Source organism: Cydia pomonella, chromosome 11 (assembly GCF_033807575.1).
Source record: "Cydia pomonella isolate Wapato2018A chromosome 11, ilCydPomo1, whole genome shotgun sequence".
In the NCBI taxonomy this organism is placed as follows: domain Eukaryota; kingdom Metazoa; phylum Arthropoda; class Insecta; order Lepidoptera; family Tortricidae; genus Cydia; species Cydia pomonella.
The window spans coordinates 17,605,479-17,633,257 of record NC_084713.1 but is presented as its reverse complement, the minus strand read 5'-3'; the positions used below and the strand labels follow the sequence as shown (position 1 = coordinate 17,633,257).

General features: G+C 36.2%; 1 protein-coding gene across 1 annotated transcript; it reads right to left on the bottom strand.

Moving 5' to 3' along the window:
* Window positions 1-2,507: 2,507 nt before the first annotated feature.
* On the bottom strand, window positions 2,508-14,171 carry LOC133523027 (acyl-CoA Delta(11) desaturase-like). Its single transcript, XM_061858529.1, has 4 exons — window positions 13,569-14,171; window positions 6,550-6,749; window positions 5,592-5,928; window positions 2,508-4,764 (listed from the first exon to the last, which is right to left on the bottom strand). The coding sequence occupies exons 2-4, from the start codon at window positions 6,737-6,739 to the stop codon at window positions 4,305-4,307; spliced, it is 987 nt and encodes a 328-aa protein (XP_061714513.1). The 5' UTR covers window positions 6,740-6,749; window positions 13,569-14,171; the 3' UTR covers window positions 2,508-4,304.
* Between the last annotated feature and the right edge of the window lie 13,608 nt (window positions 14,172-27,779).

Genomic DNA, 27,779 nt, shown 5'->3' with positions numbered 1-27,779 from the left:
CTCAAAATATGAAGATCTTGAATAGACTAAATTAGCGTTTTTCAAATTTGGTTTGCAGTAGTGTATAAAACCTCAGATCATAATATTTGAAGGTAGCTCAGGGTTGCCGCAAAAATATAAATTTCCTCATCAAGCAGCGTCACGTGCGGGCGGACTCGCCGCGTTTATTTAACGAACCTCTAGCTGAGGCTGTTGCCAACCCTGGACGCCAGGGTTGCCAAATATGAATGGATAGTATTTCAACTAGTTTATATGAAATGCATGCACTATTACAACAACGAGTTGTTTGTGTGTGCGGTTTGAATAATGGTACAACTCCCAAAAAGTTAAGTTTTAAATTAATTGAATTTCAATAACACCATTTTTTTATATATATGTTTCTCCATGTTATTGTGGTTAAGGATTTCAATTCTCAGCATTTAGTTAAGTTTGCACTAGAGTAATCCAACTTCAAACAAAATGCGCGCGCGGTCGCATGAAACTATGGCGATACCCGGTCGAAGGACACTATTAAATTGGCACACTTTGATCTGCATATTCACGTGATCTTTCGTAGCATCGGTAATTTGATACAATTTTACTTTTCGTTTGGCATTTGTCGATGTACATTTGTCATCTTGGCTCCGTATTATTAATTCCAAAAAGGAAAACCATTTTTTTTCTATATTTGTTTATTGACATTATTCAAAAATTAAAATCTGTTTTTCAGGTAATTAATAAAAAATCATCAGATATTAATCATCTCCAATTTTTTTTCACGTAATGTTGTAAATAGTACTGTTTTTTTTTTTCCTTTTAACACTTCAACTGTTTTATAATCTATTTGTAGGCTTTATGGCATTAAAAAAATCCTAGCTGACAGCCCTATACAATCTAGCAAAATCCATCGGGAACGAAAACACTGGCTTGTTCCACTTGTTTTAAAAGTTCCACTGCAATTCATTGATACGATTGTGCACCAATCGGTGCGGTAGAAATTAAAATTAGTTTTGATTGAACAGAACCGGCGACCGGCCGCATTTTAACTGCGATTTTAACATGAAAACTGGGACTCAAACTTTGTGGCTTCGAAACGAGAACTGGGGCAAATTGTTAGTTCTCTTTGCCATGCGTTATTATTTTAGCGGAAAAATGTTTGCTAAAGAAATCACAGTCAGGTTTCGAATGGATGAAAATTGGAAGTTTGCAGTGTATGCAAAATCGAGAATAAACTTTCGATATTTCTTTATTTGGCTTTTATGCAATAATATTATACTGTTAAGGCCCCGTAGGGTCGTATTCTTCTCTCACGTTCACTGAGCGTGAGCGCGAGCGAGACGGACCGCGCGCAACCGCGGATAGCGAGTTCCTTAATTTGTTGTAAGTAAAAAAAAGTAATCGCTGAATTCCTTCAAAAATCAAATTGCGCATTATTACAAGCAATTAAAAAAGCAAAAGCAACCAAAATTCCTGTAAAACCGCCTATTATAATAAAAGCTTATATGCAATGGCTGCTAAATTATTTATCAAATTACTTGACTCAATTAAAGATCATGATGTAGAGGCGTTCTATACAAAATCTTTTATACAAGTACTGAAAAAGAAAATGCCTTACTATATAAATGACTTTTTTAATCTCTGCAGCTTAGTAATATAATAAGCACTTGCCTTATGTTTTCTTTAAAAAAACGGTACTGTTTTTCAAAAACCCTGCACTCTGAGGGAGTATCTTAAGGTAGTAGGTTCGAGTGTTTCAAGTGCTTTAACTAATCAAATGGAATCCAAACCTGTCGATTGCTTCCATCGCGTAGGTTTTTTCCCTCTTGCTCTGTTTTTCAATCCATCAACGTGCATCTTCATATTACTCGCAATTTTAAATAAAAAGCTATATTCTTTTAAAGAAAAGACATAAAGTACAGGATTAAATAAATAGTTCAGAGGAATTTAAAATAAATTAAAACCAGCAAAGTAAATGAGCTAAAATGGCTTGAAGCGAATTCACGCTTTCCAAAACTCCTACACTAAAGAATTATCTAGTAGCAAAAGTAATCTTAGCATATGTGGGATAGAGCTCAAATTTGGGAAACTAACGTGAAGAAAATGTGTTGTTGAGAAAAAATCGTTATTCGCTCGTCGATTTTTCGAAGCGTTGACCGATAGCGTTAAAAAGTTAAAACTCTATCCATTTGAGCGAGCAACTAGTGACCGATTAGTGCACGTTCACTCTAAGTTTAGCTTTTAACACTTTTGAAATTCGATTTTTTGCAAATCCTTCCTTTTAAACGTATCGGTAACTTGAACTTGGTACTTATTGGTACGCTTTTCCTTAGAAAATAATTGCTCATTTGAAACAACTAGGTCTAGCATATTTGATCAAAATTAAAATATAAATTTTACACATGCGCATGTAACTCCTCTGGAGCTGCAGGCGTACATAGGCTACGGAGACTGCTTACTATCAGGCGGGCCGTATGCTTATTTGCCACCGACGCAGTATAAAAAAAAAATCAAACATGAGACTCCAAAATTACGAAAACAAAGAAACTTATTAACAAAATGCAATTTAACTAGCGATTATTTTATTAACAATAACAATATACAGAGGATACTAGAACTAGCTTAAATCTAAAATTGTACCAAGGATGCTGGCGGCATTCACTCGTTGTATCACAGAATAAGAATTCATTAATAAAAACTCATAGAATACCGTAAAATGCTCATAACCCAATGAAAAATACAGTTTTATCAACAATGACCACTGAGATACTCCAAATTTTCTTTGGTTACTCGACAAATATTGACGACCTGTCTGGCCTAGTGGGTAGTGACCCTGCCTATGAAGCCGATGGTCCCGGGTTCAAATCCTGGTAAGGGCATTTATTCGTGTGATGAGTGTTGTCTCAGAAGCCTTATTGAGCTTACTGTGGGACTTAGTCAATTTGTGTAATAATGTCCTATAATATTTATTTATTTATTATTTATTTAAATATGTGAAGACATTAAAAAACCTCGTTAAACCAGAATGCAGCATCTTGAAGCAAGGGCCAAGTATTCCCAAATAGCAAATCTATGTAGATTTTCTACACTTTTGATTAAAATGATTAGTACATAGGTACCTCTATCAAAGCAGAATGGAAAAGTTGGGATTGAATCTTCAGAAACCTTTTGACTTTACGTTCTCACATAAATAAACGCCAATTTCATCTCTAAAAACATCAATCCAATAAAAATATAGGTCATAAAAACAAATAGGCCTCGGCAGTCATTCCATTCCACATGTAGCTATATAAGACCTACATACGTGTACTTATGTAATTATTACCTAAATATTTAGACGGCGCGGGGCGCGCCCATAAAACCTTTGAAGTTATGGCCGCCATCGCCACCGACCGTAACGAGGAACTGTGTGCAAACCGCGCAATGTACGTAGACCATTATTTTTGTAGCTTTCCAAAATGGCTGAAGATTTTTTCCTGTGGCGCTGTGTTTTGGTTGTAAACTGTGATGTTTGTTGCTGTTGCAGTTCCGTCTGAAGTTCGCTTGGGCGAATTTGGTTAAAATTAAATGTCAACGTTTCCTTGTCTACACTGAGTTGGTATTACATATTTATAAAATGACAACTTTTATTTACAAAACAAGCATAATATGTAGACAAGCTTTATATAAAACTTAAAAAAATAATTTCCATTGATTTGTTTACAAAATAATTACAAAAGTCAGTTTACAGGGTGCTTATTTAGTCACGTGCATTAATTTACGGGATGAATATATAGGTCATACCGAGCAACTTTTACCATGGGATCAACCCCAAAATCGCGAATTAAAAAAATAATGAAACAGCCAACTAGCCAACTGTTACATACATTTTGGCTGTCTGAGCTTGACATTTTCTATGGGAGTGTAAACATTTTATTCGCAATTTCGGGGTTGGTCCTATAGTAAAAGTTGCTCAGTATGACGTATATATTCAGCCCGTAAATTATTGCAGGTGACTAAATAAACACCCTGTATTTCATTTAAAATGTATTTTGCTAACCTATGGGGATTTTGGTTATTTTCTTTGAGGTATTGAGCCCTAATAACGCAAGAATTTTACATCGGCACTAAAACATTTAAAATCAAAATAGATTTTTCAAGATATTTAAAAATAATATTTTTATGGATTCTAATACAATAGCTGACCTGTATTATTTGTGTGTTTTTTCTCTAATGTTTTACGTAATGAGTCATTATACTCATTATTAGTCTACAATTTTCGTCAGCAAAATTACGAACAGATTCTATCATTATCACCTATCTTTGAGAGACTAACATTACAAATTAATTTATTGCCCGCGATTGCGTTCGCTTCTCATTTCCTTTCCTTCATATGATCCATCTCCAGTTCTTTCAACTCTACTGATGATAATTTTTCGATCGGCTGTCTTCAAGTCGTACGCCCAACCAATCAACGCGAAGAAATCAATGAAAGTCTTAGAGAAATTAAACCAACTTCCCAGCTCTGCTGCTCGATAGTCCCAAGGAAACACGTGGTGGTAATTATGAGAGCCTTCACCAAGGGTCAATAACATTACTGAGTCATTCTCAGTGGCCATCACTTCCTTATCGTAAGGTCTGTTTCCAAAAACGTGTGCAGCGCTGTTGATTAGGCCCGTGAAGTTGAGGCAGAGGATGAACCGCAGTATGTTAACGTGGTACGCGGTGCTGAGCGTTTCTTCCCAGAAATATACTGGGATAATGGTTGGCAGCACGTAGCATATCAAGGTGAATAGGATCGCCGCGTGTCTGAAACGTTATATCAGAAATCTTGGAACCAGTGGATCTAACACTTATAAATACTATGACAATTAGAAGTTGGTTGTACACCTACAATTACGACCAAAGTTTTTCGTTTAAATTTTATATTTTCCACCGTAATCTCAAGGCACTGAAAGCTGTGACATGCCTTCTATATCAATTTGTTTATAAATTTATATTAATGTAGTTGTAGTCTGTGATTCTGTTGAGTCAAAAAGGTCTTCCGTGACTTACCAAAGTACCTCGTATTTAAGGAAGAATGATAGAGAATGAACGGATTCACACACGCAAGGAAAAAAGAAGAAAAAGAAGAAGAAGCAAAATCATTGAATAGCACAATAACATAACCTTATAAACTAACTAAAAATAACTACACAAAATGAAGAGTTGCGCTAAATGGTCCTCATTCAGCATGGTGTCGCGGTGTGAGCCTCATGGCACACTCCGCGCGATGCTGATTTGCAGTAAGGTCCAGTGAGTAGACCAGGTAGCACTTACTAAATAGACACAATGTACAAAAGTAAGGGAAACTTAAATAAAATTAAAAACATAATTTAAAAAAATTTGCCCATAAGTCAAGTCGTCTGGATGCTTGTGTGTATGTATGTACATGTCTATGCGATTGGTGTGTATGTGTGTCTGTGTGTGTGTGTGTGTGCACGGTTGCGTAAGTGTTGCATTTTTCCTTAGCCAGACTAAATTTACGGAAGTGAATTTTAAAAGTAGACAACATAGAGCTTCCAAAACGTTTCAACGTGCATAAAGTGCAACTCATGTAAACCGTAATCATAATATTCAACTAGCTGTGTACTTACTTTCTTTGAAAAGCCAGTAGAGGATTGCTCGTTATATCAGACATGTCTACGTCCTGTCCTCGCTTGTGGACCTCAGGGTGTTTCTGCACTAACAACCAACCGATGTGCGAGTAAAAGAATCCTCTAGTGGCATTATGCGGGTCACCATCCGTGTCGCTATAGCGATGGTGCATTCTGTGGTCTCGGACCCAGTTGTAGACCGAGTACTGGCCGGATAGTGTTTGGAATATGACCAGGATGATCTGAAGGGGCAGCTTGGCTTTGTAGCTCTTGTGGGACCAAAGTCTGTGAGCACCGCATAGGACGCCTAGTGTTGATGCTTCTGTTAGAATTGCAGCTGGAAGAAATATACAAACATGTTTTATTTGTATATAAATCTACTTTGTTTTTGGGAGAGAAACTTTAAACTTAAGGCAGGCTTTACTTGATAACTCAAATTCTTTTAATTGAACATTTTGTCTGGATTGTGGTCCTGTTTGGACTGTTTAATATTATAATTATATATTTCCCATATAGGTATACAAGATACACTTATGTCCGTCAATGTACATTATTGTTACTTATCAGTATGTAGTAATTAACACTATATAAGTATATTAACGAATTAAGTGCATAGTGCGGGTAAACATGTTTCAGCTGGACAGAATTTACTTTATACTCTTTGTAACGATCCTAGAATGTCATAAGCCGGTTAAGCGAGAGCATGGTTCGTGAGCAGTCAGTTGACTGACCTAGTTTATTTTGGCAGTAAATACTTACTGCTGGTCAGCACCACTCCTACAATATGATATTAAAAGACCACTAATGGTAAGGCTATTTTGATACGTTTTTGACCTTTACTTTAGCCTGAAATAAGGACAATTGTCAAGCCATGTAAGAGACCGTCCGACAGCAAACTGCTATGAAAGTAAGCTGCTTATAAAGCCGTAGTTTATAAATATTGAAACAAAATAATTACCGAGGAATATAGTAGGCCATCGAGCTGATGTGAAACACAAGTACAGGCCATATAGCCCGGCCGCATGCCAATAAGAGAAGGCCACCACATTGAAGTGGGAAATACGGAACCTCCATGAATCCGCTTGCGGTGCCACCAGCTTTGGGGGCCTCTTCTCCGAAACAATGTCGTTTTGTTCGTATGAAGCCATCCTTACTTAACTGAAAGTCATCGGTGTATTCAGTAACCAAAATGTTAAAAATTATCCGCAGATTAAAAAAAGCAAAATGAATAATTTTAAATACTTTCTTTAAGCAGTGAAGCCGCTAAAAACATGATATAATTCATTGTAAATTCTGAATGCCGCTCAATTATTAGCCGAGCCCATTTTCTAAATTTTAACACATTCACCCCCCTAGCCCATAGAGGGCGTGATTATATAAATAAAAACAGATGATGGTTTTAGGGGCACAGTCCCACAGTCATTATACCCATACGGTCGGATTTAATGACTTATGAATAGAATAAAATAGAATCATAAATTTCATGTCACAAACCAGTTATGTAATATCTTCACTTCATAAAAAATTCTATACGGGGTCCCAAAATCACACGCTTGCTTAATTTTAAGGGTTCCGTATCTCAAAAGGAAAAAAGGGAACCCTTATAAAAAAATACTTAAAAATAAAAACGATTTATTTCAGAGCATTTGAGATTCATAGTATTATTAGTAGCCTGTAGGCTTTAAAAAAATCGGTCAAGGGCGAGTTCGTTTTACTCGCGCACCGAGGGTTCCGTACAAACTTTGAATTATCTCGTGTAACTATAAAGGCAGAAGACTTTTGAGCAGAAATACCTATATTAAGTTTACAGCGCCATCTATCGGCAAATTGTTGTTGTATTCGACGTTCACAAAAGTTTTGTAATATGCCTACTTGAAAATAAGTCTCTATCAAATACCCTTCATACTACATTACTCCAAATAGGGAACCATATACAATTAAGAAATTCTGCCATTATAGGTACAATCATTATGAAATTGTTTTAAATTTAAATTGTAGAGAGAATCTAAATTTCTTAATTAATGTATGGTTTCCTATTTGGAGTTTTCATAGGAGCAACTAGAAATATTGCAACACAATATAACAAATAAAGTACAAATGGCGAACTTAATGCCTAAAGGCATTCTCTACCAGTAACAGAAACAGTAGTAGGTGCAGGCATTTAACAAAACAAACAGAATAAGTAACTTAAAACATAGGGATAAATATAATTATACTAACGGTAATAAATTTACATACATATATATTAATTTATGTACCCAGTGCAAATAATACTATGACTACGATGAACAATTAAAGCTTGACCAGTAATATATGATCACGCGCCATATTGCGGAATTTCATTGGAACTAAATTGTTCATACTAAACTGAACTGTCACCCTATACATGAGAATAACAGCGCCCTCTTGACAATGATCATATATTTCTAGTCGGGCTTTAACCAGTGAGCTTGTGGAAAAAGTGCTTGCGTAAAATGCGCTGTTTTTGTATTTTCAATCAATCAATTTTTGTGTTATGGCTCCATCAAGGTGTTGATGATTCTGCTAATGTCGAGGTTGGATAAGACACGGCTAGTATATGAATCTTATCACGATCATAGACAGTGTTCGATGGTTTTGTATTTTAATCATGACATTTTTATCTTTATTTGACATTTTAATGACAATTCCAAATTATTTACGTTGACATCGATTTTAATGTTAAATTGGTTTATATTCAATTGTTTGACATGTTTTTCTTTGTAGATGTACATGTTTTTCTCTCCTTATTGGGAGACATAATTAATTTTATTCGTTTAAATTTATTATATATGTTTGACGATCATGATGAAAATAAACATACTTTTGACGAATGTAACAAAATAGTGTTATTTTCATCGTGAAATAAAGAAATCTAAATCTAAATTTAAATCTAAGCCCAATATTTTTTCGACAGTTTCGACAGGCAATCAAAAAGTGAACAATTGTCGGAGTGAAGTGCGCTGTCTATGATTTGAATTTTCTTTCAAGTATTCTAGGTATTGTAGCGCCACCTATTTAAGGTTTTTTGATGACAGATTTTGGTACATGGAGATTCCATTCCTTACCTCCACCTTCCATAGTAGATATTTTGTGTATGTAGAAGTCACTCAAGAATTAAGGCTTATAAAAAAACCACTATAATAGTGTGCGACAAGGAGCACAATAACATTATACATTAGTAGATTGTTAACCAATGGATGAAAGGCGCTTATGTCTGTCGAGGTAGTTTGGCGCTCGAACGCGGTGAGAGCGCCAATAGTCCGAGATTGAAATGGTGCCTTTCACCCGAGTTAAACACTCTACTTTTAATTCCGAATACGAGGAAAGTAAAATACATACGTATTAAAAAAGCATGACTTGTGAGTATAAACTTACATAGCACTTATTGAGAGTATTTTAATTAACAATTTAGGTAAAAGTATCGTTATTTATGGAAAGGAGTTAAATTGGAGAGTTAAATATCAAAATGGAAACTGTGCAATAAATCCATTTAAAACCTAATTTTAATTGCTTATCGTAAAAAAACAACGTAACGGGAATGTATGAATGCTCTAGTGTAACAACATAATAATAATAATAATAATAAAATGCTTTATTGCACACTACAAAAAAAAAAATGGTACAAAGTATGTAAAGGTATAAATATGTAGGTAACAACAGGCGGACTTATCGCTAAACAGCGATCTCTTCCAGACAACCTTCAGATAGAGAAATGGCGAACATAATCAAGGTAACGGGTGGTGCAAAAATAAAATAAAATACATATACTACAAATATTTAATATATATAGGTATACTACATTTATTACTATATATAAACAATATATAAATAACAAATAAATATATAAATAAATGACAAAGGAAAAGCCATACAAATAACGAAGAATTTCAAGAATAACAACTACATTTATGAAAGAGACAAGTAATGTTCTCACACATGACACACACACACTACACATACACACACACACATATCACTTTCTGCACACTTAATAGAACAACAATGACCCACTTTTAGAGCATGAATGAATAAAATGTTTCTTAGGTGACTGCTAAATAGAGGCTCTGTAGTACTATTTCTCCATAGACAATTTTAACGTTTTCGCTAATAAGTAACGAGGTATATATGAATTACTCTTTGGTAACGAGTTAGTTGATCGTATCATGGTAAGCACACAGTTATAGGTACCTACTTACTTTAATCTTTGGACACAGACCGCTCTCTGACAACAGCAAATGCGGTACCCGCCTTTTATAAAAACATCAACAAGGCTAATTAGAATAATAATAATTAATTTTGCATGCTTAGTTACGACTATTAAATTAAAATAAAACAACATGTTTATATTTAAGTGACACAAATGTATACTCGTGGCTCTCTGAGCTGTAGATCTCGCGAACATAGTTATGAAAAAATCGAAAAGCCAAATTGACAAAAAATCCATATAATTATCCCGGAATTATTAGCGGGGGCTACCTACTCACAAAATTGCTCAAATGCACATACATACATAGTTATAGTCTACTTATATGTGGAAGCTGAAGCCCGAACTCAACAAGCACTTCCCAATTAAGATTTTTGGAAAAGTTGCAAAAAGCATGAACCTGTCGGACGCTCTGGGCCTTCGGGCGTAGACCCGTAGCTTGATTTACAGCCTTTGACACTTGTACGGCCGAGGAAACTAATTCTTCAGCAGTTTCACTCGGTCGCCTTCACTGCGGCCCAAAACCTAGCCCCGCTCAAACGGTATCACCGGGCTAGGGGTCGCGGGGTTGGATAACGACCAGTAGCGATAAAGCTGACCCACACCAGATCGCTCAGTCGTCCCCAAAATGACGGCGAATGACCGCCCCACACGGTGGGACGCGAATGGACACAGTCTCCACAGCAGGGATGCGGAACAGACCTCTCACACCCTCACCCAAGGAAGGGTGTCGAATGAAACCCACACACGCCAACGGCAATCCTCTAAAATACATTGAGCGACACAGTTGTACCTAATTTATAAAAATAAATACTTGTACAAAAGTTTTAATAACAAGTCTTCATTGAAGATCAGCTTAGGCATCCCTGCTCCATCTACAAAGGAGCCTAGGCCTCAACACCTTCATAGTAAAAAAATGCAAAAAGCGCTGTGAAGGTACTCCCTTTTACTTGTTATTTACATCATGTACATAACATGTAAAAGGCAAATATTATATAGGGAAAAGATCAGAAATACACGTTTTAAATACAATGGAATGACTATGACCGAGCGAAAGCGAAAGGCAATTAACATTCAGCTTGGGCTAATATTCTGGACCAAAAATGTCTCTGTTGACAGCTGAAGCTGACAGATTAAATCCATAACTGTTTCAGAATAAGAAATTGAAATCAGAATCGGCCTGTAGCATTTCTCAACTGATTTTCGTGAAATTTTGTGAAAATAGATAATTTTACCAATTCTGTGTAACCATTTTTACGAAATGTTATCTTCAGACGTCTACAACTCACAGACAAGTCAGGACAGTTAGTAATTTAATATAAATAATGTATTTATCCACTGTTAATCACTGATAGGCACTAACCCCCTTATTCATAAACGTGTACTAAGGTTACGATGCCGCTGATCATTGTTTGTCCCTTTCCGACGTATTGGTATGATGGAAAGGGACAAACGATGATCAGCGGCATCGTAACTATAGTACGCGTTTATGAATAAGGGGGTAAGTCTATCGAACCCGTTTTAAGGATATGATGAAAACATGTATCTAGTTTTCTTTGATTTTATCTGAATTAGGTAGAAAATAAAATAGCAAACTCAAAATTGAAGAAAAAAAGTTATCACTCGGATAATGGGTGAAAATCGTTCTGAAAGTTGAAAATCGTGTCTTTATCCCATTTTACGGTAGAAAGGTTTAAAGGTTCACCTAATCTAATCTAACCTAGCCTAACTCGTATAAGGTTTAGTTAGGTTTTTGAACTTTTTTCGCCTGCTGTCGTGCGCGGCGTATGATCATGAACCTTGTCGGAATGCAAAAAGGTTGATATTGGGCTGTGGCCGCGTGCGTCAGTTGACGTGCTTGGCGGTCAAAGTGATCGGATCAGCCTAGGCTAGGCATTAGAAGCTGAAGTAGGCGTGAAGGTCATAGGACAGGTATTTACCACGTGCACAAGTGTGTTATTAACTTGTACATTACGCCAAGCCACGCTTTTCTCAAATCATTTTAATTGTTAATTAATTTCAACTCGGCCCGCAATTCATAGGTCGCTAGATAAGTTTTGCAATAGACAAATATGAAGAGGTGGCCTCTCACATATTATACTTTTTAAAACTATATTTCTATAGACAATGATTGGCCGGAAAACATTTACTTTCTTTTTAAATTTACTAATAGTACTCAGTACTGTGTGTTGTGTGGATAATAATCATAGCCGCGAGGACAACAAATATTATGAAATGGTTAAAAAAACATGACAAGTGCGAGTCGGACTCGCCCACCGAGGGCTCCGTACTTTTTAGACGCGCAGCAGTGCACATTTTTGTAGGATTATGCATTTTTTATTTATTTATTTAATCTTTATTGCACATAAGAAAACACACTGTACAATAGGCGAACTTAATGCCGTAAGGCATTCTCTACCAGTCAACCTTTAGGCAAAGCAGATAAGTTGTAGGCGGTGCAAAAACATAGGTATAGGTGATACAATTGATACATGTACGAACACAATACATTCATAAGAAATACACATTACATTACATTTTTTATGATGATGGTATCATCTAGAGCCTAATATTGACAGTGAAATACGTACATACATTAAATTATAACCAACGAACTAATATAACTTACTCAGAAGCTTTTGAGTTGTTATCATACTTAATGATATTTAAAAAAATATATGAATTCTCAAGAGCCTTGACCTGCCGAAACAGGGGCTCTTTACCTTAAATGATTGCAAGATATATGATAAAACTATTAATAGGTATCATATATTCAGAGAAATATTGGCCGCAATTCTTTAGTTTATCCGTAGGTAAATCAATGATCAAATGAATAAACATGCTATTCCGTTAGATGATAACTAACATCTATAGCAATAAACATCATTAACACATCTTATTACCTCTTTACTAGTTTTCTACGTCGCACATACTTAGTATATATACCTAATAACTATCTCATTTTTTTAAGCCTAACGTCATGATATTAACAACAAGACATTACTATTACGAAATATAGTAGAAATGCTACATACGTATATCACAAATTATTTTTACCTAAACGGGACCTTATTATGTTTACTAACATCTACCTAAAGATCGAGAAGAGAGAGCGCTTCATTCGCCAAGAAACTAGTTACAGTTTGGCGATTTGTCCGTTTGAGTAAATAAAATAAAAAAATGGTAAAACGTCAAAATACAAATACAAATAACTTTATTTTGCTTTATTTTTCGTCCAGAGATAATACAGGGTAACATTAAAATGAGGATATAAAATCAATAAATAGTTCAATAGAGTAAAGGTTTTCCGGCGTACAAATACAAAATATTTATCTATTACAGCCTATTTGCCCCAAAACTATTGGATCCTATAAGTTGAAATTTGGTACACATATGCAAGTCTGTGATCCAAAGACAGACATGTAACGTAAACAAATGAAATTTAAATACGCAATTTTTTGGGGTAAATGAGAAAATTATAAAACAAAGTTTTACTAACTATGTCGTGTTATTTCATAGTCTTGTTCAGAGCCCCTGGTGTATATTTATTCGATTTCGTAACGTGACGTACGCGTTTAGAAACAGCGCGCCAAGCGGGACGTTTTGGAAACTCAAAATCCCATACAAAATGAGACTTAACGCAAACGCTTACGTCACGTTACGCCATCGAATAAATTTACACTAGGGTTACGGATATTTTTTAGTAAATGGACACGATAAAGGCAACACATAAAAAAGTTGTATAAACTCACATTTTAGCCTTTCATTTCTTACTTGGAAGATATGGCCACATTTAAGATGCACCCAACTGACTTAAGTCTAGGTACTAATGCACTGTTACCAAGCGTCATTTTATTTGTGTTATTGTCTGCGGGCTGTAAACAACACGTTTAGGTTTGTTGATATTGTGATTCGCAATATGATGCTATTTTCAAGGTACCGTGCCCAAATAGTAAAAATAGGAATCCCATTATATTAAACTTACATTGTTTGCCTGGCTGGTAATGGGCTGTATCTCAAGAACTCTTATAAGTTGACAGTTAAAATACGTTTAGTGTGTATTGTTTTGTTAAAGCTCCAATAAAGCTAACCATCAAATTTTACGTAGTGGCTTTCCGAAAAGTATTTCCTATTGATGTCAACTTTACAGTTTACTTAAATAATGCATGTGGAGCTAAAAGTCATGTCTTTATCGTACATAATTTTATCAGAACATGTTTAACAAAACTGGCGTTATTTTAAAACCACAAAGTTGACGATTGCTCCGAAACAATTAATAATTTTGGCTGAACATTCTTGGTTGAGTGTTTCTTAATATCTATAGATAATGATATTACTGTAGTTATTATACCTACTACAGGTTAGATAGATAGATAAATCATTTATTTGGCAGCTGCAAAAACACACAATATATAGTTTAAATCATCATAAAGAACACAAATTATTACAGGAACAAAATAAAAATAGCACAAAAGAAAATTGAGACAACAAAATAGGCATAATTAATAAACAATAAAATAAAATAAAAGTACCTACCTACATACTGTGTGCGTTGCAGCAGGACAAAAGGGTCACGGCTCAGTGATACTCTTCACTCTTTCGAGTAAAGCACTGGTTTTCTGCCGGAACCCAGGTCACAGCAGATGTATAAAATGAGGGTATGTGTGTGTTACATGTTTATAATATATAAGTCGTATGTGATAATAAATAAGTCAGCAAGGGTGTGAACAGTGTGTACAGTGTGTCTGCCTGCCATCTCCACCATGTTAGATTCTGAAATCTGCGACCAAAAAGCCGTATGGAATACCAGCGGTTTGTTTATCGAGGAGGATCTTTTTAAAACTATGTTTAAATGATTTTTTGGACTTCAGCTCTCTCAAAGGCGGGGGTATATCATTCCAGCATTTGGTCGCAAGATAACGGAAACAACCGGTAAAGGCAATTGTCCTATGAGGATGTACTTCTAAAAGGCAACGTCGAGTAGATCTTGTGCCGTGTCGAGTGTGAAAAGAAGAAATATTAATTTTCGAGTGAAGATACATGGGTGACTTGCAATTTATAACACCGAAGAGAAGACAGGCAAGGTGTAAATGTCTACGTGATACCATATTCAAAGTCGAAGACTTGTTCAAAAACGGCGTGATATGGCTCCTTGGAGGAATTGTGTAGCAATATCGATGACACGCATTTTGAACTCGCTGTATTTAGTCGACGAGTTTTTTGTTGCAGACGAGGCCCGTACACCACATCGCCGTAGTTCAACTTTGACAGTATGAGCGATTCGCATAAGGTCAAGCGAACTTTTTCGTTTAGAACGTTTCGGTTCTTATTTATGGTGTGATTATTTCAAAGAGTTTGCTCATTGAACCAAATATATAGGTAGGTACATGAAAAGCATAATACTGGTACCTTTACCCTAACCGCTTGTCGTTGACTTGTTAAAACTGACCATACAAAACGTGATAATGACGCAACCATCTATTAGGAAGATCAACATTGAAGTGGACTCATAATGGCACTTGTTTATTTATAGCTAGCAACATAAATATGTACAAAACATGTTTTTTCCAAGCGTTTATTTAACTTGCCCTCTTCATGGAAGAAAAATTTAACCAAATTCCCGGTTTCCGATTGAGCCGAAATTTTGCATACATAATGTAAGTCGGGTGATAATGCAATATGGTACCATCGAGCTGACCTGATGATGGGGACAGGAGATGGCCATGGTAACTTTGTTATAAAACAACGCAACCTAATTTTGTTTGGGGGTTTTTAGAATTGCCGGTGGGAAGAAAAGTACAGTGAGCGATAAAAACTTGTACGAAAAATGATTTTTTTTGCCAAAAACTTATTCCGTGTATATATCAGTGTTCAATTTAGTGCTGATTTAAAACACATTATTCCGTAGCATCTTAAATTACGGTAATCAATCAATAGCATTGAGCTCAACGAGGGTGCGGATTGTTAGGGTCGTCAACGCGCATCTAACACCTCTGGAATTGTAAGCGTTCATAGGCTGCGGAGACTGCTTACTATCAGACGGGCTGTATGCTTATTTGCCACTGACGTAGTATAAAAAAGGGATAATACAGGCATCCTTTACCAATCAACCGTTAGAATTACATCTAACTTATCGTTGGACGCTTTCTGCTAAGACAAAACACGGATCGTAAGCCAAGATGACAATCGTTTATCGGCAAAGGCCAATAGGGAGCGTGCATTAACTATAGGAGGCAGCACAGGAGCCGTCAGATTATTGGCGCGAGGCGTAAATGTGATGTTTTTTGTTCCGATGTAGCCCACAAGATGGCAGAACCTACTATGCACAAGAAAACACTTGACGTGTAAATGTGCCTGTTTATGGTTCCGATTCAGACCACAAGATGGCAGACCCTCCAACGCGCACGGTCCCTATTGTAAAGTAAGATGTTTCAGATGCGACGAACGAAAGGTCATGTCACATTTGCTTACATTATTTAAGTTACAATTGGCATTTTTTATGAACAATTTTCGCTTGGCTACGCTCCCAGGACCAGGGCTATAACTTTGAAAATCGAAATTCGTCAATTGCGGCCATTTTTCTCTATCACTCTAATTACGTCTTAGTGAGAGTAAACGAGAAAGATTCCCACAATTTGCGAATTTCCCACAGTTTTCGCGGTAGGCCCCTGGAAGGTCTGGACCTTACTGGTGCATTGCGCTTTGTTTCGTCGCAGCGTCAACGGTGCGTCGTTTGACATGATTTTTTAATGACATGACGCAAACTCAATGCAACGCAACGCACCAGTGTGGCCTCTGAGGCTGGTAACACCCTATTTCGTTGAAATTTATGTTACTTAAGCAGTTTTTTAAGAAAAACTATTTGTTCCAGTAAAGCAAAACAAAACATTATTTAAGATTCACCATTATATCAAAGACTGTGTCCATGATTGAACGAAATCGACACGATAGAAAATAATTGCAAAGATTAGTCTTAAATTCACCATTAAACGGCTTCTATTTCTTTTTAACCTATGGGTCTGCAATCAAAATCACAATTTCAATATTTCCACATTTTTTATTATTACAATAGTTTTCGTATTAATTCCTTTTAAGGCCAATTAACAGTGATTATTGACACCGATACCAAATAGACACTGTGCACTGACGCGCCGTGCTTTCCGTATTGACAGCCACTTGATGTGGAATCTCAATGCATCAGTGGGCCCCTCTCTAAGTTTGCATCAACATGGCAAGGACAATACATATAAATCCCATAAGATCACCATACTTGATGTAACACTTGGCATGAAAACTAAGCGTGGTACCGTAATCGTATGGTGGTGGCAAGCAGGAGGTATCTAAACGATGTAGTTTACCGGTTCTTTTTTTTAAATTTGTTTTGCTATAATTTAACTTACACTAATATTTTACATTTAAATCTTGCCAAACGTTCACGTTTGATAGCAAGATGCGCCCATTTTTTTAAACAAGAAAAAAAACATCTTAATCTATTTAACTTAATTTTAATCTTTTTATTTTATTTTCTTAATTATTTTAGTCGCTCGGTAAAGAAGTTGATATTCTAGTAGAACTTACAAGGCATCCCATCTCGCTTAACATAATACAAATCAGCTGCATGCAGACAAACCTTCATCCAGTCCGTGGCTACCATAACCGCCTCTGTTAAACAGCAAACCTACAGCACAGAAATGCCCCGTTTCGTAAATTGGACCTGCAGGTTAACACAACGCATTATCCACGCTGTGACCCACTATTCAAGTGCTGCGTGCCCGTATTTATGTAAAATACGCCACGCTAGTTCTGTAGAGATGTCTCTTGGTCAACTGAGTGTTTACCTCACAACCTCAAAGTTTCATCAGTGTAATATTTAAGTAAGGATGGAGCTAGGGGTATGTTTTAACTTCCACGAAAGGCACTATATATTTAGTCACGATACATTATATATACCATATTTTATTACCATACATCAATACTTAATTACATTAAAATATGCATACTTACTGTATTTTTAGGGTTCCGTACCTCGAAAGGAAAAAACGGAACCCTTATAGGATCACTTTGTTGTCCGTCCGTCCGTCCGTCTGTATCAAGCTGGATTTTATATCAAATACTCAGGTCTACTGTCCCTTGAAGCTGTGAAAAAATCAAACTTCTAAGTCAACGCAATCAAAGATACAGCCGTTTATACCGCAAATTGCCGCAAATTTTCGACACTCGCTGGGGAATCAAAACCTACAGGGTACTTTCCATGAACACAGAATCTTAAAATTTGGTACGAAGCAACGTCTTATAGCACAGATAAAGGAAAAATTGCGAAAACCGTAAATTTTTAGTTACATCATATAATAATATATACCTACAGGTTTGTACGGAACCCTCGGTGCGCGAGTCCGACTCGCAATTGACCGGTGTTTTATCTAGCTTGCCGGAGCGCTCTGTACTGAGATATTAACGTACAATTTTATAATTTTGTGATGAGGTGTTTAGATATTCGAGATGCCAGTCACCAATACTTCACCAATTTTATCTGAGTTGTTAAATCCGATAATATATCCTCAAAATAGATGTCCCAACTATCCCAGCTCTATTCCAGTTGGCGTATTGTCAAACAGAGGCTGCTGAGTCGACGTCGTAAACCCCATACTTATGCAAGAGCACGCATGACGCCACCTCAGTTCTCAAACAACATCAACCCCCCACAGTATCAACAACATATGCCCTTTTTAAAGTCAAGTCGATTTTACGAGCCCCCTAGGTTTAGGTCAGCAGTACTTCATAGTTCTGCGTTGATGTATTGCCCTACTATATCAAATGATTGTAAAGCTATATGAAATTCAGAGGCAGTTAAGTAAGACGTTTTCCATTGAAATGTGACAAATTAACTGCGCAAAACGAAAAGACGTAATGACCTGTGAAACGAATACACTGTGTTAACATTTTTCATTTGAGCCTCGTTAGTAATCGCGATTCAAATATTTTATTGCTCTATCAAAAGACATTTTGATGAACTTGTTCAGTTGGTTGAGGATATATAGTATAAAATTTGTGCCTACCAGTAGCAGCGCTCCATAAATATTTTTAAGCAAGCCAGATCAGTTTATTTGGCTTCCCTTTTCTTCATGAGCTGCAGAAACCGTGTTGAAAATAACGCAAGTATCCATCGAAATTGCTACGAAATAATATTTTTATGTATGTTAGTCTTGTAATATGAGCCTTGTTGCCTGACTAAAATTTTAAAATAAAATAACTGATCTCGATAAAAGGGGTCAAACTCTTTTCACCAAACCAACTGGTAAAGGCCCTCTCAATTGTTCAAAAACGAATGAGAAAGTTGTATTTTATCCACATGTGGGGCAAAGTAATCAAATTGCAAATTTTGAGTTGTTTCCTTATGTTAGCTAGTAGAATTGACTTTTAAATGAGGATTTTGAATGATTATTTTTTATTACGTTCATTTGGATTTGATTTCATTTGATTTTTTTGATATTTCATAGTTAGTTTCCTCGTGTTGGTGTGGTGAAAAATTTTGTGTTTCACTCGGAGGCTATGTTTGTTTAACTCTCCTGCATTGAAACCCTCGCAACACTTAAGATTCCACTTCTCGAACCACTCGCTACGCTCGTGGTTCAATTTTGGAATCTTTTGCTTGCTCGGGTATCAAAATTAGCACGAGCGGTTAAACAACAACTTTGCCCCCTTATAAAACAACTAACTATTATATCATACATACCTATTTAATTGCTATTTCCCAGTCCAATTTCATTCAATAACATAAATCCCCAAATACGGAGCCGTAAGCTTCCACCAGTAGGGAGCATATGCGTAATACACGATACACGCCACGGTAACGCGGCAAAACAGTCTAATTCCGAATTTTCCCGCAGCGGCCGCAAACTCGTAAAGTTGCCCGAGTTACTGCAACGCAAACTCGCTTATACCGCAAACTTTATAAACAACGTGTAGTAAAAGCGGTTTACAGTAGCGGGGCTTTTAGGGTTCGGAGCTGGAATTGTGTTAATTAAAAAGGGGGAAATGTATATCAGTGTCGATCGATGATATATTTACAATAAGTACAATCCAAATATTCTTTATACGTGCCACATAAATGACCTATAATATTTATTTATTTATTATGTATTTATTTAACATAAATCTTATTAAACTTATTCTCTTAATTAAACGTTACAAGCAAGATTGTCGGTTTTATATATCCTTGTTCTGACTGCCATATCCTTTAAAGGCAAGTCAATTTTGTTGCGCAGTTCGGCCCAGAACATACTGAGGCATATAAAATTGTAACGAACCAAAAAATAACCGTCATTAATTCAAGACTATGACGAAGTATAATGGAAATTTTGAATAATCGTGCAAAGAAATTTGAGACAAGAAAAAGATTTATAAGTAAACAAAAGTGTACAATATTCCGTTAATTAGTGCGGCTTTTGAAACGACAAAAGACAAAATCTGACATGGAAATAAAAGTGAAATCATGAGAAATCAACCGTGTTCTTTATCTTATTCGGTATCATAACTTCGAGGTTGTTCTTTTGCTACTTTATAACACACTCTTCTATTAGTTATACCATCATAAAACGTGCTTGGACCTTACTGACCCAAATCGAACCACAATGTAGACCACAAATAATTCAAAAGAAAACAAACATCAATCTCTTAAACAGATAGGACCTCATTAAGCCCACCCAGATCCAGTCCCTGGGGAAACCATCTACATACCTATATATTTGAATCGTCACGGCAAGGTGCGTGTCAATCGCACTTAACAAAAGCACGGACTTCAATTAAATGCTTGATTACGGTGCTTTAATGGGTAGTTTCTATGTTATGTGGCCTGCCGCTGCCAAATGAACAGGATACCTGATTGAATGACGCCTCAACTCCGCTACAGATGAATCGTCTCGAATATGTTTGTAAACGTAATGGCTACGTATTCGTAAAGTCGACATATCGTGACAAATTAGGTAGATCCAGCAAAATGGAATTATCTTTATTCGTAAACTCAACCAAGACAAATCACATAAAATAATAAAAACATAGAAAGTATAAAGCGCCACGAAATGGCCTCATCTCAGCATGTTGCTGGTGGCTTCTAGGCCTTCTATTAACGCTGATCTTCTGATGAGACCATCAAGTGAGAAGAATTACGGAAGGTAACAGACAAGAAGAAGAAAGACATAAAATAACATATAGTGAACAAATAATTAAATAGGAAAAAGTTACATAGTAGGAAGATACAACATATCATTTTTGAAGACCTATCACCCCACACGTATGGGTTTGATGAAAAAAAAATATTTTTTTAAATTTTATGACGTATTAAAAAAAACTACGTACTAGATCTCGTTCAAACCAATTTTCGGTGGAAGTTTGCATGGCAATGTATATCATACATTTTCTTTATATTTTTCATTCTGTTATTTTAGAAGTTACGGGGGGGGGGGGACACATTTTACCACTTTGGAAGTGTCTCTCGCGCATACTGTTCAGTTTAGAAAAAAATGATATTAGAAACCTCAATATCATTTTTAAAGACCTATCCATAGATACCCCACACGTATAGGTTTGATAAAAAAAGATTTTTTGAGTTTCAGTTCTAAGTATGGGGAACCCCCATTTAAAGAGAGGTATGGGCAATGTGAATGTCATCTCGCCTTGTGTGGTAGGGCACAGCACAGCAGATGTCATTCCAGATCTAGAGCAGAGCCCAACTGGGGAAGTACCTCCACCTTACAGAAAACCGCAGCCAAATAACACTTGACCCTACTCATAGTGTTGTGTTCCTGCCGGTGAGTAAGGTTGCCAGAGCTCAACGAGGTTGCCAGAGCTCAACGAGGGGGTGGGGTTAGGGTTGGCAACGCGCATGTAACTCATCCGGAGTTGCAGGTGTACATAGGCTACGGAGACTGCTTACCATCAGGCAGGCCGTATGCTTGTTTGCTACCGACGTAGTATAAAAAAAAAAAAAAAAAAAAAAAAAAAAACCCCCAAAATTTATTGTTTTTTTTTTTCTATTTTTGTGTAAAAATCTTAATGCGGTTCATAGAATACATCAACTTACCAAGTTTGAACAGTATAGCTCTTATAGTTTCGGAAAAAAGTGGCTGTGACATCGGACAGACAGACGGACATGACGAATCTATAAGGGTTCCGGTTTTTGCCATTTGGCTTAAAAACGGAAGATTTAACTAATAAAACCAGATTTAACTTACGACACATCCGCTTTGGTGGCATACTTGAAACAAAATGGCCGATATCTATGGATTCTTTTGACACTTCAAATGTCATCAAGTGTCAAACGTCACTCCTGGCATCTGTCATTCAGAGCGTTTAATCAAAATGGCCGATGTTGGTTAAAGTTAAATGGAATGTTTTGAAAAAGTTAGTGTACATCGCAATGTACATTGGGCGTTCAGTACCCCTAGTGTAACTTTGATCGACATCATAACGTGACGAACGCGTTTGCGTTAAGTCTCATTTTGTATAGGATTTTGAGTTTCCAAAACGTCCCGCTTGGCGCGCTCTTTCGAAATCCAATACAAAATGAGACTAAACGCAAACGTACGTCACGTTTGGAAATCGAATTTATTTACACTAGGGGTACAGTTGTCGGTATAGCCTAATTTGACTGGGTCTGAGTTATAAGTGTTACTTTGTACATTGTGATGTACACTGGGTCTTACGAGATTAATTTAAATTTTATAATTAATAATACTGTAATTAGTTGGTATATTGATAAATATGCCGATTTAAAGTAGACCATAACTACTATTATTTATCATGTTGTAACATTTAAATGAGGTTACGATAAATTAGTTTTCATATATAAGAACTGTTGGAGCACAGTTTACCTAGTGACGAGCAAAATAGTGTGGACACAAATACGGTACCTACTTACAAACATCTACACAACTCTATTGTCACCTTTGTGTGTATTTATTAGACTGGTATTCATTTTTATGCGCCATTTAAAGAATTGAATAAAACCTTGAAAACCGATTTCAAAAAAGATAAAATATTTTTTTATCCCTTTCATGCGCTACGAGTAGTAACTGATATGTTTTAAGTCGGTGCCAGGTTTTATTTTTCCATTGTTAGTTTTAGTTTTTGTTTTGCAGGACTCGTTCCTGTCTGATCTGATGCTCTTCAAGTACGTTTCAAATTTCAAGGTCTCCAATCTATATCCATCGAGATTTGAGGAATTCCCTCAATTCCTCAAGGACCCCCCTCATCAAAACTGGATATCAAAAATATTGGGACCAATATGTCCTTAAAATATATATTACGATGTATTTAAAATAATCCAAATTGATAACCTTAACCCCAGTTAGTGATATACTAATCAAATTTGGAAGCTTGACCCACTTCCTGGTTCCGGATTGAGCTGAAATTTTGCATAAGTAAGTACATATGTAAATCGGATAATGACAATGCAATATTATGAAGCTGATCTGATGATTGTGACAGGAGGGGCCATGGGAACTCTGTGATAAAACAAAGCAAATTAATTTTCTCGATGAGTATTAGTTGCCTGTGGGAAGAAAAGTAGTCAGCGATAAAAGCTTGTACCAAAAATGATTTTTTTGCCGAAAACTTATTTTGAAGCCAGTAAAAAACCAGAGTGGCTCAGTAAGATGTAGACCTCGCAAACCATAGCCCCGTAGCCTAATGCCATATCAAAGCTAATCGTACAGTCGAGTTCATAAATATGTCTACATATTTTCACCTTATTGCAATGGATTAAGGTTATGAAATGTATACATATTTATGAACTCGACTGTTCATACATGCTATGATAGGCACAGTCAGCTAAGCTATTAGCATGTACAGTCAGAACAGATATTAGCTTGGCACCCTTGCATAAATTTTTGTGTGCAGGGCTGCTAACTTGCTAAGCTAATTGTATACCGTGTGGTGCCGGTGGAATAGAATAGTACCACCCTATATCTTCCCGTGGGTATCGTAGAAGGCGATCAAGGGAGTGTGAGGAACTGTTTCATCTATCCGAGTTTTTCTCCGGTCATAGCGGTCCCCGTTTCACGGGTCAAGAAAAATAAGGATGAGTATGTGCACCTGTGTTTTGCGCGTACGTTTGTGCACTTTAATATCTCCTGCGTACTTGACTGCTTCCGTGTTAAGCTAATAGTTTTGCTGACTATACCTATCTGCCTAATTAGGCTTACCTGGAATTCTCAAGGGACGCTGACTCTATTACCGATCTGATTAATCAACATCACTTATGCTGATTAGCTGCCTTAGCCAGTTCTTGGGCCAGTAAGTATTGGTAAATGTACTTAGCCAGTCTGGATCGGGTTTCGAGATTACACCTTTACTTTAAGTATCTTTAGAATTAAAAGTTTGCACCTACCGTAATATGCAATAAACGGGAAATAGTGATTTGTTTTACAAAGGGGCAAAGTTTTTGTTTAATCGCTCGTGCTAATATTGATAACCGAGCGAAATAATCTAAAATTAAACCACGAGCATAGCGTAGAGAGCGATGATATTGATTCAGTATTTATTTTAAATTTCGGCCAGTAGGTAATATTTCATTTTGTATCTTAGTCTACCTGTCGTTGATGTTTACAAAGTTACGAACGAGTGTAAGTAAATTGAAGCCCGAATCTGAAGGCGAGGGCAAAATTAACACAAGTTCGTAATTCCAGTACCACCCGTGGCACACACAACGTTTTTCATCACATTTGTGAGCGGAAAAAAAGGAAAAATATAAAACTTCTGCGTAATTTCGGACGTACATTATAGCCCCAGGACAAAATTATGATTTACGGACCGCATCGTCTAGCAAGTGTGATGAAAAAACACATTAAAGCCCTAGGTCGAAATTTAGGATTTACGAACCGCATCGCGTACGCGTAATTTACACCTTTTACGAGCAAGTTTGATGAAAAAAGACTTTTGGCTCATGGTAGTGACTTTAAATCCGCAGTCCTAAAAACATTTCTCGTGCATTCTCCAGCTTTGAGTTTCCAAAGAAAACATCTCGTCGCCTTGCTAAAACAAAATTATACAAAGTCAACCCGGAAACGTGGACGAGGTTTTCTCCATTTTCAATTAAATATATATTTTGTGGTTGTGAAAACGAACGCTATTATTAAAGAATAAAGAGCAAAACCGAGGCGTGGGTGAAGCAGACATATTTTGTGGAAAATTAGCAGGGAAATACCTAATTAAAATAACATTTCAAAGGCCGACGATCTACTATCTATAAATATCTATAATAAACTATTCTATCTTAAAAACGCGATATCTTAGTTATTGAAGGTCCAGTTTTCCATTGAGACAAATAAATATTTAGGAGAAATAGAAACACAAAAACAGTGTTTATACATTTGATAAAATTAAATATAGGTACTAAGTAGGTATAAATTATTAGTAGGTAATTTGCAATTGATAAAACCTTCTTCTATCTTTAACCATTAAAAAAAAAAGAACATCTTCAATAATTTTACACCATAATACATCATACAATACTTATACGAGTATAAAGAGCATTCCACGGGAGTTTCTACCACGTGTTCTGCACAAACACAAATTGTTCGTAGACTGTAGGTAGAATATATACCCTAATTCATAATTTTGACGACCGGTTTAAATGGGTAGTGACCCTGCCTACGAAGCTGATGGTCCTGGGTTCAAATCCTGGTAAGGGCATTTATTTGTGTGATGAGCATGGATATTTGTTCCTGAGTCATGGGTGTTTTCTATGTATTTAAGTATTTATAAATATTTATATATTATATATATCGTTGTCTATGTACCCTCAACACAAGCCTTATTGAGCTTACTGTGGGACTTAGTCAATTTGTGTAATAATGTCCTATAATATTTATTATTATTTATTATAATTAAATTCCATCAATTCTACCAAGAAATGTCACTGTCACAATGACATCTGTCAACGTCAGTATGACGGGCCAGATGTCACCAACCTTTTTGAAATAATAAAAAATATAATTATCTTACTGAAGAGGTGACGAACATAAAAAAAAACCGTTTTTGTATGGAATACGGAAGTTACGTCAAAAAATGCAACCTCTATTAGCGACAAAGTGGGACGTTTTGCCGATTTCGGTCACATAGACTCCATTTTCTAAACCTTTAATGAAACGCTGCCAACTACCTATACTTCAATTCTTGTACGAACTGTATATACGTAATTATTTATTCACTATACGTACAAAATTTCATTCAAAGCTCAATTGAAGAGGAGAGTATTTTTAAAACATGCTGGGTACGGTACTACGGTGACAGGTGTTATCTCCATAGACTTTATAATCTTAAAATGCCAAATCTAGCAAAATTGTATTCTTTTCTGATTACCCTTTCTGTTTGAAAAATACTGACGAATGAAGTGACAACTTGACTTGATAAGTGAGTGTCATGGCCGCTATAAATCCATCATGGTACCTATAAAGGTGTTTTACACTATCCTGAACTTATCGTTTTCGAATTTACGTTTTAAGGTATAATAATAAATGAATAATACACTCGTCTTAAGACGAGAATGTAATTGTATTAAAACGGAATACCAAATGTTGTTTAGACCTGAAGTATTGCCATTTCAAAACGTACATTTCTACCTCAAAATAGTTATAATTCAATATTAATGAATGGGACTGCTTTTTTGTAAGTCTGATTATTTAAACTAAGCATTTAAATGTTGTATTTCAAATTAGTAGTACATTATTTACTTACGTGTATTCTTTCGCCAATAATATATTTACTATTTATGGAACGTTTCATTTTACTTGCAACACAGTGGTAGATTTGATGGAATTTAATTATAAATTAGGGTATATACCTAGTTTATCTTTTTGTGGCAAATGAAGTCAGAAACTCTATGAAAAATTTATACATTTATAAGGCACGAAAAAACATGCGTTTGTACGATACGTTTGTGGAATGCTTCATTAAGGCTAACGGTACAGACATACATTTAGAGAGCAGTAGTAATTATCTTCTTCTTTTGTTTGCCGATAGCCTCTGCCTCAGCCAACGTGTCCGGCATCTTGCAACCCATGGTCTCCGGCTGTGTGAGCACCAGCATGCCGGCCAATAGACCCATGGTGCCGAACATCACCGATGGGATTCCGGCCCAGTATACCGCCTGTGAAGAAGAGAATCCTAATATGAGCTCATGGTCTTCAGTTGCTCTAAAATGTGCTTGGATCTGGCAAACGTATCTCTAACGATCCTTTACATAAGGTGCGTTCGGGTAATCCTGGACATCGGGTATGATCGTATTATTTGATTGTACCCTTATTTTGTGGACTTTTTTAAATGCTGGCAACCCCACGTGATGCGCCATTTTATTCTGCTCCCCTCTTCAGTCCGCACTGGTCGCTCCGACCGACGAGTCGCGTGTTATGTGCCGCGAAGTAAAATGCTAGAAGAAATCGTGTGTCCGAAAATACACTCCGCTAGTGTTTTGGCATTATTTGGTAAGTAGTTGCGTTTATTGTTTCTTTTACATAGTACATATTAGTTTTATTAAATTTGTGATATATCTGTATAATTGAAATTGGGCTACGGCTACTGTAGGCTGAGATCCGGTCTTACCCGAGGTAGTGAAAGATCGGATGAAAATTATTTGATCTGAAACTGTCAGGTATTCCCAAACTTTGAATCTACACGGATTATAAGGAAGCTCAATTATGATGTTGATTATTGTGTTATAGTCTGATCATGGAGTCAGGATCAGGATAGTGGAACTTCTCAATGGTTTTCGTATACCTTTTGAGTGTGGGCTTGGAATTTTATTGCTTTTTGTTCTTAAGCTTAAAAATGTATATTTTTATATAAAGAAAAGATTTAGTTCCAAATTATAAGAATAGATGGCGCTGTCATTATATTTATTATGTGATTCTCCTAGCTTGATCTTTACAGCTAGTTATTTTGATGATTGATGTTAATAAGAGAGAAGA

Excerpts from the sequence above, each read along its gene's own strand:
- LOC133523027 (XM_061858529.1), bottom strand. The coding sequence starts at position 6,739 with ATGGCTTCATACGAACAAAACGACATTGTTTCGGAGAAGAGGCCCCCA. Across the intron at positions 5,929-6,549 it reads ATGGCCTACTATATTCCTCG|CTGCAATTCTAACAGAAGCA; the intron begins GTAATTATTTTG and ends TATTTCTTCCAG. Across the intron at positions 4,765-5,591 it reads CTACTGGCTTTTCAAAGAAA|ACACGCGGCGATCCTATTCA; the intron begins GTAAGTACACAG and ends ATAACGTTTCAG.